General features: G+C 43.9%; 1 protein-coding gene across 6 annotated transcripts in view; it reads right to left on the reverse strand.

The window, feature by feature from the left end:
• ENAH (ENAH actin regulator) overlaps nucleotides 1–6,430 on the reverse strand; it is an 87,615-nt gene extending 81,185 nt beyond the window's left edge. For all 6 annotated transcript variants that reach the window (XM_079298826.1, XM_079298825.1, XM_079298824.1 and 3 more), the window contains exon 1: nucleotides 6,061–6,430. In XM_079298826.1, the coding sequence (XP_079154952.1) occupies nucleotides 6,061–6,065 (5 nt within the window). In that variant the 5' untranslated portion in view covers nucleotides 6,066–6,430. The remainder of the gene's footprint in view (nucleotides 1–6,060) is intronic.
• Nucleotides 6,431–13,175: the final 6,745 nt, after the last annotated feature.

The following is a 13,175-nucleotide window of genomic DNA, read 5'->3' on the forward strand; positions in this document are numbered from 1 at the left end:
TCCTCACATTAACTTGTGCATTGATTCCCAAAACATGTTCTTATTACAAGCAGTTCAACTGGAAAGACTAATCCAAAGTGGATTGACACATCATCTCACATCCCACTGAACAGTCCTGTTTTCTCCAGCAGGCTGTCACCAGCATTTGGGCAGGAGACCCAGAGAGATGTCACATCACCTCCCCAGCAGCAGTTCCATAAGTGCCTACAGAACCATAACGTTAGGAGCAGCACACACCACCACATAACACCATCAGAGGCTGGTAAGCACAACATTCACATTCTCTTCTGGAACATTTTTAACATTAGTCATGAAATAGCTACAGTGAAGGAGACTTGTAATACATGATAGCAGGGGAGAGGTTTAGCAATTAGGAGAAGAATTTATTAGGAGTATTTGAAGCAAAATGCAACATTTTCCTCTACAACCAGTATTGGTATGGAGTATTTTTAAATCAGGCTTTATTACTTAAATATACGTTTTCATTTCTCATGTTAGAAAATTTGAAAGTTAAAATAAGGTGGCACAGCTATTTCTAAAAGGAGGAGAAGTTCCTGTATATTATTCAACCAAAAAAGCTCCATACAAACCATGTTCTATTCCAGGTTTGTGAGAACCCACGGGAAGTTAGGGCAGGAGAGGCACAGCAGGGACACAACAGTGGCTCCTCACCTGGCAGGTTTAAATACAGGCAGACACAACAGCAGCTTCACTCTCACATTAATCCTAAGGAAGATTCTAACAGCCCAAGAACACAAAGTAGTTGTATTGAATTCCCAAGGACTGGCAGGGCAAGGTGGGGTGGGAGACTGAAGCAGGCACCAACAGATACCACAGCTGATAGTTCAGCAAGGCTGATGTGACTTCAGTCTCTGCTCCTACTAGAAGTCAATTTTTTTTGACTCAAACACAAAAAGCACCTATCTTCTGCTCTCTCTCACCACTACAGCACTCTAAAAACCTAAACATGCCTGGATGTTTAAAGAGCTGGCACATGTATTTCTCCATTGCTGAGCAGAAGCAGGCATGAACTGTCAAAAGCAATTCTAGATGAAAGGTCAAAGCAAAGAAGGGAATAATATCTGTTTCACAGAATACATTTGCTCTCTCTAGTAATGAAAGCAAATGACTCTATCCAGTGGTTCAATAACCTACTTCTATAATAGTTCCACATGAGCTGCCCTGGCATGGGAAGAAGCAGCCCTCATTACAAAGTATTTCCAATCACATGCCTAAGGCAGCGCCGAGAGACGTCACTTTAGGGCAAAGCATCCACTGAAACAGGTGCTGGGAGAAAAATGTTTCTGCTTTTTATGGAAGTGGAGAAAAAAGGCTTTTAGGCTATAGTGGCCCAAAGCAGGAAGCCAACTAACTCGTTCTTGTTTTCTGACCTCCAACAGCAAACATGAAACCCTGAATCAGAGTCAAGAAAAAACTTGTACATGCCCTTCCAGAGAGCATTCCTGAATTATACACACTCCCAGACTGTTTCTAATTTTTAGAGGCTGACAACATAATTGCTAAGATGGTCATAAATAGCTTTGTCTAAAAAAAAAAAAAAAAAGTATTCTCATTCTTGCACTCTCCATTCACATGGTAATTTTTTAAAGATTTATACTTTTACTATCAAAATAATTCACTAAACTATCCAGAGGCCTGGTGGCCAAAACAGCTGTCAGATCCCATATCAGGTGGGCAGAAACAGCCCGTCCAAAAATTACTTGCAACTGTCACAAATAGAGTGCAAACTAAAGACCACACTTCTATCAGACAGATGACTCAGTCCATCTGTTAGTTTATTTAAGAACAAGGAAAGTAACCTGAATTCTTGTATCCACCTGAAAAAAAAAACCCTGCCCACACCACCAATTTTTCTCTTGAGATACAAGCAATTTTAGGAACTGTATTGCTTGCAGTTATGCATATCCAGTCTAATTTAACTGCCTGCTTGCACTTCCAACATTTTGTCAAATATTTCTCAACTAAATTAAGCTTCCTATTTCAAATACACCAATCAGGCAAGTATTAAAACTAAAGGCACAATTCCAAAGAGTTACCTTACGTACCCAACAATAACTTAATGTCACCATCCAGTTGATGGCCTTGCTGCTGTGCTATTTCACCACCTTAAATAACTGCAGCTATTGCAGCAGCCTGAACTGCACTATTGTCACTAATAATGCTCTTGTATACCCACTTTCCTGGAAACCCCAGGAAACGTGTGTGGGTTCCTTCAAGAATTCCTAGTCCTAATGAAGGTACGTTTTGTTACTTCTGCTGCAGGCTTTCTCTCAGTAAACAGTGAGTATGGCATTAGTTTTCTTAGCACAACACTTAAAATATAACGAAGGCTTCCCAAGCCAGGCACAAAATACGCTGACTTTTAAATAATAATATGAAGTGCATTCTGTAGCAACATATTCGAACAGAAAAGCTGCTGATTGTAAGTAAATAGCAATTTCAGTGTGGCTTAGAGACCACAAATTTAGCTGCCCTTTTAGCTTGAAAACATAAGCGAGAATAAAACATGACTTTTCAGAAAAGGCAAAATCTATAATAATTTAGCTGCTTGCCCTATCTAAACATGGAATGAATTTCACATACATATGATATGCATAGTAGTCCATCACAAACACAAATTATTATACTGGACTCTGGAAATACTCAAATTTAAAATTTCCTAAAAATACTGTTTCTTTCCCAGTTCTTGGGAACTTGGGTAACAAAACCCGACTAAGCAGTCTGCTTTCTGACCAGCACACTAATGAAAAACAATTCTTTCCCACACAAAGAAATGGATGTAGTAATCCCAAGAGAAGGCTGTACAGTTTGATTTTTTAAGTCAGTATCTTGTAAAGCTCACTTATTTTTATTGGAGTTAACATCCAAAATCAGCCTGATTTGAAAAAACTAAATAAATGAAGTAAGTCAGTTAACCTTCACTGTAGAATCCCAGCTCTGGCAGCAGAGTTGTGTTTACCAGCATCCGTAATAAACTTCAACATATGCTACAATAAAAGTCTGTTCACACACATTCTTCTTGTACAAATATGATGGGAAGTCATGCTATTATTACAACAGGGGCACCAAACTCTGCTGTTAGCTACATCTTCACCACTCTCCCCCCCCACCACGTTCCAGTCAGCTGGTGAGTGGAAACCTCACCAAATGTGCCCTTTCCTGGATACCTATTATAAGTGCTTTCAGGAAAAGTGTATTAGGGGCAGCACTTTTGTCAGCTAACCAGAGTACAAAGAGAGCAACAGGTGTTCATGGGAATCAGCTGTTTACCTAGGGCAGGAGACACAGATACACACAGCCCTATTCAAGCTGCCTCCTGAACCAAGTAACCTCATACTTAGGCTAGAACATTTAACTGGGATATTCAATATTCAGAGTTTCTCTGCAACCTAAAACCTCTAACAGATGTTATTCAAATAGCATATCATTTCAATTTGAATACAAAGCAGACTTCTGCAAGAATTAATTCTTGCGTAGTGTCGGTGTTTGTGTCTTACAGAATTGCTGATTATTTTAACATTCAAAGCTGCTCTTCACAAGGATGTTTAGTGTTATTTGACATGAAGAAAAGCAGTTTGCTCTTTGGTAACTGACCTGCTAAACACCCAGACAAGACACAAGATCTTAACACAAAATCATCAGAATTAGCTCAGGCTCACGATGGCTGAAGAAGAGCCAAAGCACAGGAAAGAAAGTGAGGGTGCTTTCCCCTGCCCTGCCCCAGTTCACCTATTTATGTTTTTATTCTTTGGAGCATCAACTGCATATTTACCTGCCCAACAGCAATGACAGAATGCAGTTTACTCATTCCACGAGACCATCAGTATTGTGCCAAAAGTATATTTTTAGTATAAACTGCTAAGATTTAACAGCATCTGCTGTTACAGAGGAGCTGTATATGAAATGCTGGTTGCTTGTCCTATGTACCCTGTCACTCTTCACCCATCAGACCTTGCCTTACCAGCAAATGCACACTAAAACTCATTGCCTTTTAACAAAATACAGCATGCAGATATTGTTTAAACATGTTTCAGAAATATACCATCAACCATAGTCTAAACAAGTCCAAAGAGAGAGCGTGCAGTGAAAGCTTGCCATTGTACTGGAGTCAGACCAATTAAACAAAACTGAGTGAATTTAATAGTGCCTCTATAGAGAGAAAATACTTCTTTAACCACATCATTTTTTTAGCCCGTGTAGTTTAATTGGTACAGCTTGCTTCTTTCTTTCCAGAGGGCTGGAAACAAGCGTTCTGGAAGTCAATTTCCTTAGAAGCACCCCACGACCACTCATCAGTGACCCTCCAAATCACAACTGCATCTCCCCCTCACCAGCCTGATGCTCTGCAGGCACGAGCCAGTGATCTATTACCTAAAATCACTCACTGCTGCGAGTCAACTATTCAAACATCTAAATAAGCAACCTAAGGGTAGGTTCAACCTAGACACTTTCCTGTTGTGCTAGTTAAGAGAAAGAAATACTTGTGCTCCCTCCAAGCTGGCACAAGTCCTAGCACACATACAGTTCCATCAGTGAACAGTGAGCACTCTTGCTGCTATAGCTCACTTCACTCAGCATCACCCGCACTATTCAAGTGATTTTGCCAGCACGAAACCCAAACTTACACGGGGCTTCCCAAGGTATTTTATGCCAAGTCCTGCTCGATTAGCAGCGTTCGTTGTGCTAAAGGCTGTCAGGATAATTAAAAAGAACACCTCTGCTTAAAGGATCTGGATACAAGCTGTAGGTTTTCCAAGCTGTAACTTTTCGTTTGCAGGCTATCTGACTTCTACATGAGCTACAGGAATAGCTGAAAATAAATTATCACAAGACAAAACAAAGCTTAAAATAACGTAGGACATAAATACCTACAGCTAACAAAGAAAAGTAGGGGGAAATACAGGAACACAATTCTAAACAAAACAGCAGGGAGATTGTTCCCATGCTTCCCACTGCAACACTACCCTTTCCATTGAAGGTGCACTGAAAGAGGAAACCCTCACAGCACAAAAAAAAAAAAAATATTAGTATTTTCCTGAAATTTACAAGGAATTCTAATGGCTCATCAGTTTTATGCAGCAGAGGAATTTGCCGACAGAGACCACGCAAATCTTGCCGGACCTCTACTCCAAAGGACCTTTACACTCGTGTCTTTAAGACAAAGAAGGTTCACATCCAACTGTAAGGCAGACAATAACTTCCAGGCGAAAGAAAAAAAAAAAAAAAAAAAAAAGGCAGGCATGAGTAACTCGTTTCCCCAGCTGTCTGAGTGAGGGGCAGGCCTACAGGGAGCACGGCGTCCCCGAGCAGCGCTCGGCCACCGAGCCGCATTTCTCACCGGGTCCTGCACCAATCCAGAAAGGAGATTATGGAAACAGAACAGGCGCTAAAAGCGAGCTGGGGGGAGGATGGCGGGGGGAAGGGGGGAGGCAGAAAATCGCCTTCAAATGAATGAGCCGGCGGGCAGCGGGAGTTCCCGGCGGGAAGGAGCAGGCACCCACCTCCCTCCAGCCTGCCGCCCCCAGCCGCGGCCACCGCTGTGTTTACATCCCAAAGCTCCGAGCGCGACACTTTCCCGGCTGCCGAGAGGGGGATCCCCCCTCCCTCCTTCCCCCCGGCGCCTCTTTATTGATTACCGAGGGAAAAGCCCAGCTGCTGCTGCAATGCAACACGCGCCGGCTAAGGCGGTGGGGAGGAAAAAAAAAAAAAAAAATCACCGGCGGCAGAGAAAGAAAGGAGACGGGCGCCCGGGGCTCACGCCGTGCCCGGGCCGGGTCGCGCCGCCGCCCCCCGCCCGCAACTTCGCCGCCGCCGCGGGGGGACGGGGCCGGCGGGCCGCCCTTCCCCCGCCGCCACTAACAATGGGCCCTTCCCCCACCGCGGGGCTCCCCTCGGCCCGGCCCCCTCCCCCGCCGCCGGCCGATCCCCCCGGCTCGCCAGCCCGCTCCCGTTCCCGGCCGCGCGCCGTCCCAGCCGGGGGGGCGCGCAGCATCGCCGCCCACCCCGCGCCCGCCGCCCGCTCCGCAGCCGGCCGCTCACCTCATGGTGCTGCCCGCGGTCGGGGAGCCGCTCCCGCTGCCTCGCTCGCTGCGCTGCCTCCCCCGCCCCGCTCCGCTGCTCGCCGCGCCTCCGCAGAGCCAGAGCCCCGGAGAGCCAGACCCCCGCCCGGCAGCGCCGCCCGCCCGCCCGCTCCGCCGCTCCCTCCGCCGCCGGGCCGGGCCAGACCACCGCGGGGAGCCGGGGGTGGGAGGGACGGGGAGGTGGGGGAAAGGGGCGGGGAGGAGCGAACCACCGCGCGGGAAGGGCGGGGGGAAAGGAGGAGGAGGAGGAGAACGAGAGCGGGCGGGCGGGGGAGCGCGGGGGCGGCCGGAGACACCGGCGGGGCGGCGGGAGCGGCGGCGGGCGGGGGGAGCGGGAGCGGCTGGAGGGCGGGAGGAAAGAGCGAGGGAGGCGGGAGGGAGGAAGGGGCGGGCGGCGGAGGCCGCGCCCACCGCCGCGCTGTGCCCGGGCGGCTCGCTGGGGCTCGGCGGCCCCGCCGTGGGGCGGCGGGGGCGGAGGGACGGGGCGGCCGCAGGTGAGGCGGCGGCTCCTCGGGAGAATCGCCCGCCCGCGGCACCTTCTTCTCTGGCGGCCTCGGGAGTGGCCCCGGGGCGGGACGGGCTCCCGGCGTGTGAGCCAGCCGCAGAGCCTTCCCTTCTCCGCCGGCCCGGGATCCCCGCCCGGTGCGGGAGGAGCGCGCAGCCCCGAGCCCCGCGGGTGCCACTGCGGCCAGTGCCCCCTCCGTGCCCCCTCCGTGCCCCCGTGTCCCAAGGCTTTTTCAGGAATGCAGGGGTGTTGTTTCTGCATCTTTCCGTAGCCCCGCGCCTGTCCTAAACGCAGGTTTAGTTCTGCTCTCGGTACCCGCGGCGGACCCAGCACACCGTGCAAGTCACTTGAACCCAGCTCGCGTTCGGCTCCTTTGTGTCAGCCAGCGAGTGAATATCCCTTCTCTTTCGCCTCGGTTAAAAGAAGTAATGAACAAGTGTCTTTGCGATTCCCAATGCCGTTAAGCCATTCTAGTGCTGTTGCACCTCCAGTTTCATTTTTCCTTAATGAATACCAGTGTCTTCTAGGGTCTAGTAGTAAAAATATACATGAGAAACAAATGTGTAAGTATCTTCTTTATTACACTTTCTAAAAGTGTCTAGACTTCTAGATACAAAAAGTTAAGAATTTAAAATATATATATGTATTTTTGATGTAGGTTCCACATATTTATGGGGATTTTATCATCAGCCTCAGATATTTGATACCACCTCTTCCTTGATCAGTCAGGCTTCAGAATCACTCACTGTCAATTAATGGTGTCAGTAGCACAGTAAGAAATGAACTAATCAATGAGAAATAAAAAGGCCAATTGTTAGAAAACGCTAACTTGGGAACAAGGACAAGCTCTGAAATTGAAGCTAATGAAGAGTAGTTTAGTAAGAAAACATGTTTTTACTGGCATAGGGATGATGTCAATGAAAATGTTGCCGTAGAGGTGAATCACAAAATGCAGATGAGTAATCAGAAGAAAAGCGACATTGTGATCTTAAAAATTGTGTACCTTTGTCAACAAAGACAGTCTGAAAAAGGGACACAACTGAATTTGGTAAATAAAATTACCTTAATTGCTTTCAGCAAATGCTGAGGACTTTAGTGATTGGCAGTGGACCTCAGTTCTTACGGCATAATGAATTTTCTAAGATCTGGGCTTCCTATCACCAGAACATCTCCAAACAGAAAGTTTGGAAAGAAAGCCATTCTGGCAGTGAAAAGTCTCTTGCAGGTAGCCAAGCAATAATGTTAAAATCTGTATCTAATATATCTCTGCATTTATATAGGTACATCTAAGTTGTATGTCTCATGGGCTTCAGCAGGTACATTAGTAGAAGGAATGGCAGAGACAGTCAGAACAAGGAGGATTTTGTTCCAAGATACCAGTTGTTCTATAACAGAAAAAATCAGGATCATAATGTGACTGTCCTGATGCAACTGTCTGGTCTTATTAGTCAAGCCTAAAAGAATTTTAACTGTGACAGGTATATAAAAAATACTGAAAGTATGCCTGGGCTCCAGGTCTGACTGAGAGGGAATGAAAATAGCCAGAAGCTGTTACTCCTGCAAAATAACTATTATCGCTATTTGTGTTATATTACTTGGTGTTCTTAGCCAAATCAGATATGGTCATAGCTGGATTTCTCAAGACCTACTCAGTGGTACAATAGAATTTGTAAAAATGCCAGAAGAATCATTTAGCATGCTGGCATCGCAGATGTCATCAAGTGCAAAGTCATTTTGGACGCTAGCTTAGTCAAAAATCCCATTGAATTAATCTGTAACAAAATACTAAATCTGCAGTAACTCATATTAGCAGCTACATGAGAAGGATGAGAGCCAAAATTATATAGGGCAGAAATCAAATTATAGACGTTGAATGCCTCTTTCTTTCCAGGTCAATTTAGTGAGATTATTGTCAAGAAATTAAAGTAGTCTAGCAGAAGGAGGAGTTAGTATCATGTACATGTTTATGGTACTCAATTATGCATTGAGAAATCTGCCTGCTCTCGTAGCAGACTGCGTGCTCCCAAGCTGTAATAGCTCCGTGTGTCCTGTGTCCAAGTCACTTGGTGTCACCTTTCTCACTGATAGGATCCTCCAGCAGCACAGCATGGGTGTCACTGTCCTCTGCATCCTCTCCCACTGCTCTCCTTCTTCTGGCAATGACAAAGCCAATGTGGCAGAAAGCCTTCTTAGCTGGTGGTGTCACACTGAGGCCCGTGACAACCTATGAACCTATGGTTCTTCTAATCAGTGTCCAAGGATTGTGTTCATGCCCTTCTTCCTCTGGATCCAAGCATTCTTTGCTTTCTTTGCCTTCTCCCTCTTGCATTTTGTGCTGCTGGGCTGCAGCTGAGGACTGGAATTCAGATGCTTCCAAAAGCTAAGGCAGCTCAGGTTGAGCCGTATGGTGTGCCTCCTCTCCAAACAACCTGTCTAATGAAGGCTGGCTGAATGCTACAGAAAGGGCTCACCCAAGCATAAACCAGAAGAGAATGTGTTCCTGTTCCATGTCAGCCAAGTGCAAGAGGCTTGGCAGGCTACTCCCAAGTAAACCCAGCAGATCCCATCACATTTCATCAGTATGGATCACCCTTGATACAGGGTCATGATGTTCTAATGTTCTGGAGACATTCAGGGAATCCAAAAGCTTCAAAAAGCAGAGGAATCCTTTCCCTCAGTGTGAGATTTCCCCCATCTTCTCTGAAACAATCTCCCACTTTCCAGTCTTTATTTCTTTAGAAAGAAATATGAGTAATGCATATATAACCTTGCATATGCAGTTCATACGTAAGAATACTTTGACCTTCTTCAATGACTGTAAATAGCATAGTGCAGGATATAGTTAAAAAAGCTTCTGGAGCAGGGGAAAGTGGTTCTTTTCTGGTGGTTTTGGCTTTTTGAGTGTTATTATTCTTTTCACTTAATACATCCAGAGTTTGGAAGAAGAGATATTTTATTTCACTTGTTTGGATTATTTTCTATAGAACTCGCATAGAAAGAAAACACAATTTGGTATATAATAGAAGTGAGAGTGTTGCAACAACAAAGCATGAGCTTTCTCTCCAGGGACAGTGAAGGGCTTTCCAAAAATGGTGGACTAAAAGAAAATAGCCCTGACAGTGTGCTTCTGGTAGCATTGAGGATTATCAAAACAGAAGTGAATTAAGTAATTGAACATATTATTCTCATCAGTGATTATGTTAATCTAATTTATAAATGTATCTTTTGCTCTGGACCAGACAGAGCTGATGCCTGAACCAATTCTGTGAGGTCATGGTTAGTTGAACAAAATGAAGATCCAACTATTATATAGATAGTTAAAGTATACTGGCTAGTATAATTCTTCCTGTCCTCTTCTTGCTTTCCCTCAACCCCAAGTCATTTTCAATTTCAGGTTGCCATGAGTCAGCTGACTGCTGAAGTGTTGCATAGCAGACCATTAAAGGAAATGCTTTCAACTAAAAACTCCTTAGTTTTACTTTATTTATGAAATTACACTGTTTTTCCTAACTGCCTTCTCAGGGAGGGGGAGTAAACAATCTCTAAAATTCCCTAGGAATGCTAAAATAAACAATTATTGGCATGACTCAGCAGATAACAACAATAGCCAAGAAGGTCTTTTCTTAAAGGAATAATATTTTCATTCTGTTGTAAAAAAGGCAAAACAACACCACCAGCAAAGGAAACAAACTTTTAACTCCTAAAGGTGAAACTTGGACTTCCTACCAGCACACCCTGCTCCTTATTGTACAAGTAAACAAATCCTAGATCTTCCATTAGGCACCTCCAACGAGGAGTGAAAACAGAAGCTGGAGCTTTCCACTGTGCTTCTTTCCACCAAGGTTCCCAAAAGTGTCCCCCACACTGTCAAATAGCATCAGCACATCAAACCAGCAGCCTCTGTAGACTTGGGAGTACAGTATGCATCTTTCAGGCTGCTCCCAGTAGACTCAAATATTTAAATGAAAATTCCTTGTATAAAAAAGGATTGGTTTTTCCCCTCTAGGTTTACCGTGTAAAGAATTTGCATTGTGCTGCAGGCTATTCAGTGAGGGTTGAAGTTTCTCTTTGTCTAAGTACTGTCTATCAAGTGTAAATCGATGTGTTGTGTACTTAGTGCAAAAATGCTTTTCTGACACTCAGATAAATTATGATTGTTGTTTTGACCCTTGTCTTCCATTCACCTCCACTCAGCTGCTGACTTTTGTGGTTTCTGAGATGAAATGTTGATTTAGGAGCTGTGCAATTGACCAATCTCATCACTTCTTTTGCATCTAATTTTAAACTCTTATCCCCTAATAGTCTTATTTGCCACCACTCTGCATTCTTCATATGCATTACCAATAAAATGTATTCATTATGTCCTTCTCTCTCCCTTAGTAATGTCTTAGAACAAACTGTACTCTGCTGCTTTATCTTTTGCTGGAGCAAAGTCCAGGCACAAAGCTGGCCCAAGGTTTGGTTATGATTGTTTTGAGCCATCTTTTCTTACAACTCTAGATGAGTTATTCTCTGAGATTCTCAAACACTGCCAAGGATTTGGGACATTATTAATTAGTTATTGTTAATAATTGTTAAGTGCCTACAGTGCTCTTGTAGCATAAAAAAGGCAGCTTCTTGCCTAGACAAGCAATGTCTGGGATGTCTACACTGCAGTCTCCCATGTCTAAGCCAGCTTTAAAATACCCAGGTATTCTTATCTGGTGCTCAGTGTGCTCTACCTAAAAGTGCACTGAGCTCTGCAAGCAGCTTCTACAGCCCCAGCAGAGGTTTGACTTCACCAGAGCATGTTCACTGCACTGTGCCCCTTCATGCTGTCTGAGATCAGGCAGGCAGATACCAAAGGAAATAGTGTAGCCTTTCATTTGGAAGTCTGTACTAAATTTCACCAACTTAATGTTACCTTGCACTACCCTGGGGTAATTTTGTCACACTCCGTTGCAAATATGTTCTGTATTTTGTCCATCTTTCTCCTTTCTCCTCCCTTCTATTTTAGATGAATGACAACACACTTATTACTGCTGGTAAGTTTTCATTCACTACAAAGTTGGAATAACTTACGATGGAAGCACTGTCCCAGTTATAGATGAATGACAACACTTTTACTATAGCTGGTTAGTTTCCATTGACTGCAAAGTCAGAATAACTTGCAGTAAAAATAATGTCCTGATTATAGATGAATTACAACACTTTTACTATTGTGAGTGAGCACCTGTGGATTGCAAAGCTGTTAGTAACCTACAATACAAATATTGTTCCAAGAAAGGCTGCAGCTTAGTCAGATGATAACATTTTTAGTCCTTTTCCAGCACTGCAGATTCTGCTTTCTGGCAATAGCTATAGCCAGTTCCATAATTTGGATTTCAAATTTAGTAAGTGATAAATCATGCATGAGACCCAAAATATACAAAGCAGCAGTTGCAAAAATATTCTTCCTCAGTATTTTAGAAAGAACATCACAATTTTTTTTTTTTTGCCAAAAGAATTAATGTTTCTATAAAATGACATGTGAAGAAATGAGCTCTTAAGAGATTACACATGCCATTATTATTACTATAACTAGTTAGAAACTACTTCAGAATGTAGATGTACTCTATAAAACCAATGAGAAGGGATTCCTTGCAACTGGCCCTCAGTAATGCTTCCAGAACTGGGGATCTGTATCTTAACCATAACCACTCTCCCTGCTGAGTATTTATTTATTCTCCACTTCCTCTGTTAGTTCAGCTCCCATGTGTCACAAATACAACCACACAAACAAGTGATGGATTTTCTCCAGCTCCTTCCACCCTCAGATATCACAGAACCACCTCGTACCCTCTTTCCTGTGTCCCTGGTTTATTCCTAAACAACTCATCCTGAGTGTTTGACACTGGCTGGTGTGCTGCAGTCAGGAATTCAGCTACCACTGTCAACTGACTGCTTTCCAAGAATACCACTCATTAAAAAGTGCTACATTCAAATCCTTGCTGAATGCTGCTGGGCTTTCTTACTGGTTCATAAGAAAAGATTCATCTTCTGGAGAGTGTAAATAAGTAGAGGTAGGAAAAGACTAATAAAAATCCCCCAACAGGCTTTTTCCAGAGTTTTCAAAAAACAATCTTCTGCTATCTGGAATGCATTTTACTTCCAGAAGTTCTTATTTGTAAAAATTTGCTTGTTTCTCTCAGGCTTATTGATTCTAGATAAATTCTATTTCCCCTGTTTTCCTTGGGTTTTTTTCTTTTCTAAATAGCTGCAAATTTTATCACAGGCTTCTTCAGACATCAACTATCCCAAAAATATCAACTGCTTTCTGTCACTAAACAAAAATTTTATTGTTCCCATAGCTCCACTAACATTTTGTGGTTTTGTTCTAAGCTCCCTCCCATGTCTCTAGTCCTGGGTATAAAACTAATATCTTTATTCAAGGTACAAACAACTGTTCCTTGCTTCTGAACATGGAAACAGAAATCATATTTCATGAGACTGTTTCCACTAGAGTTGTTGTCAGTCTTAAATATTCTGTGGATTTATAATAAAGGACAGGTAGCACCAACTGGAGACAGAATGATTTGTAACCCTAAGAG

This window comes from Erithacus rubecula, assembly GCF_903797595.1.
Source record: "Erithacus rubecula genome assembly, chromosome: 2".
Classification (NCBI taxonomy): domain Eukaryota; kingdom Metazoa; phylum Chordata; class Aves; order Passeriformes; family Muscicapidae; genus Erithacus; species Erithacus rubecula.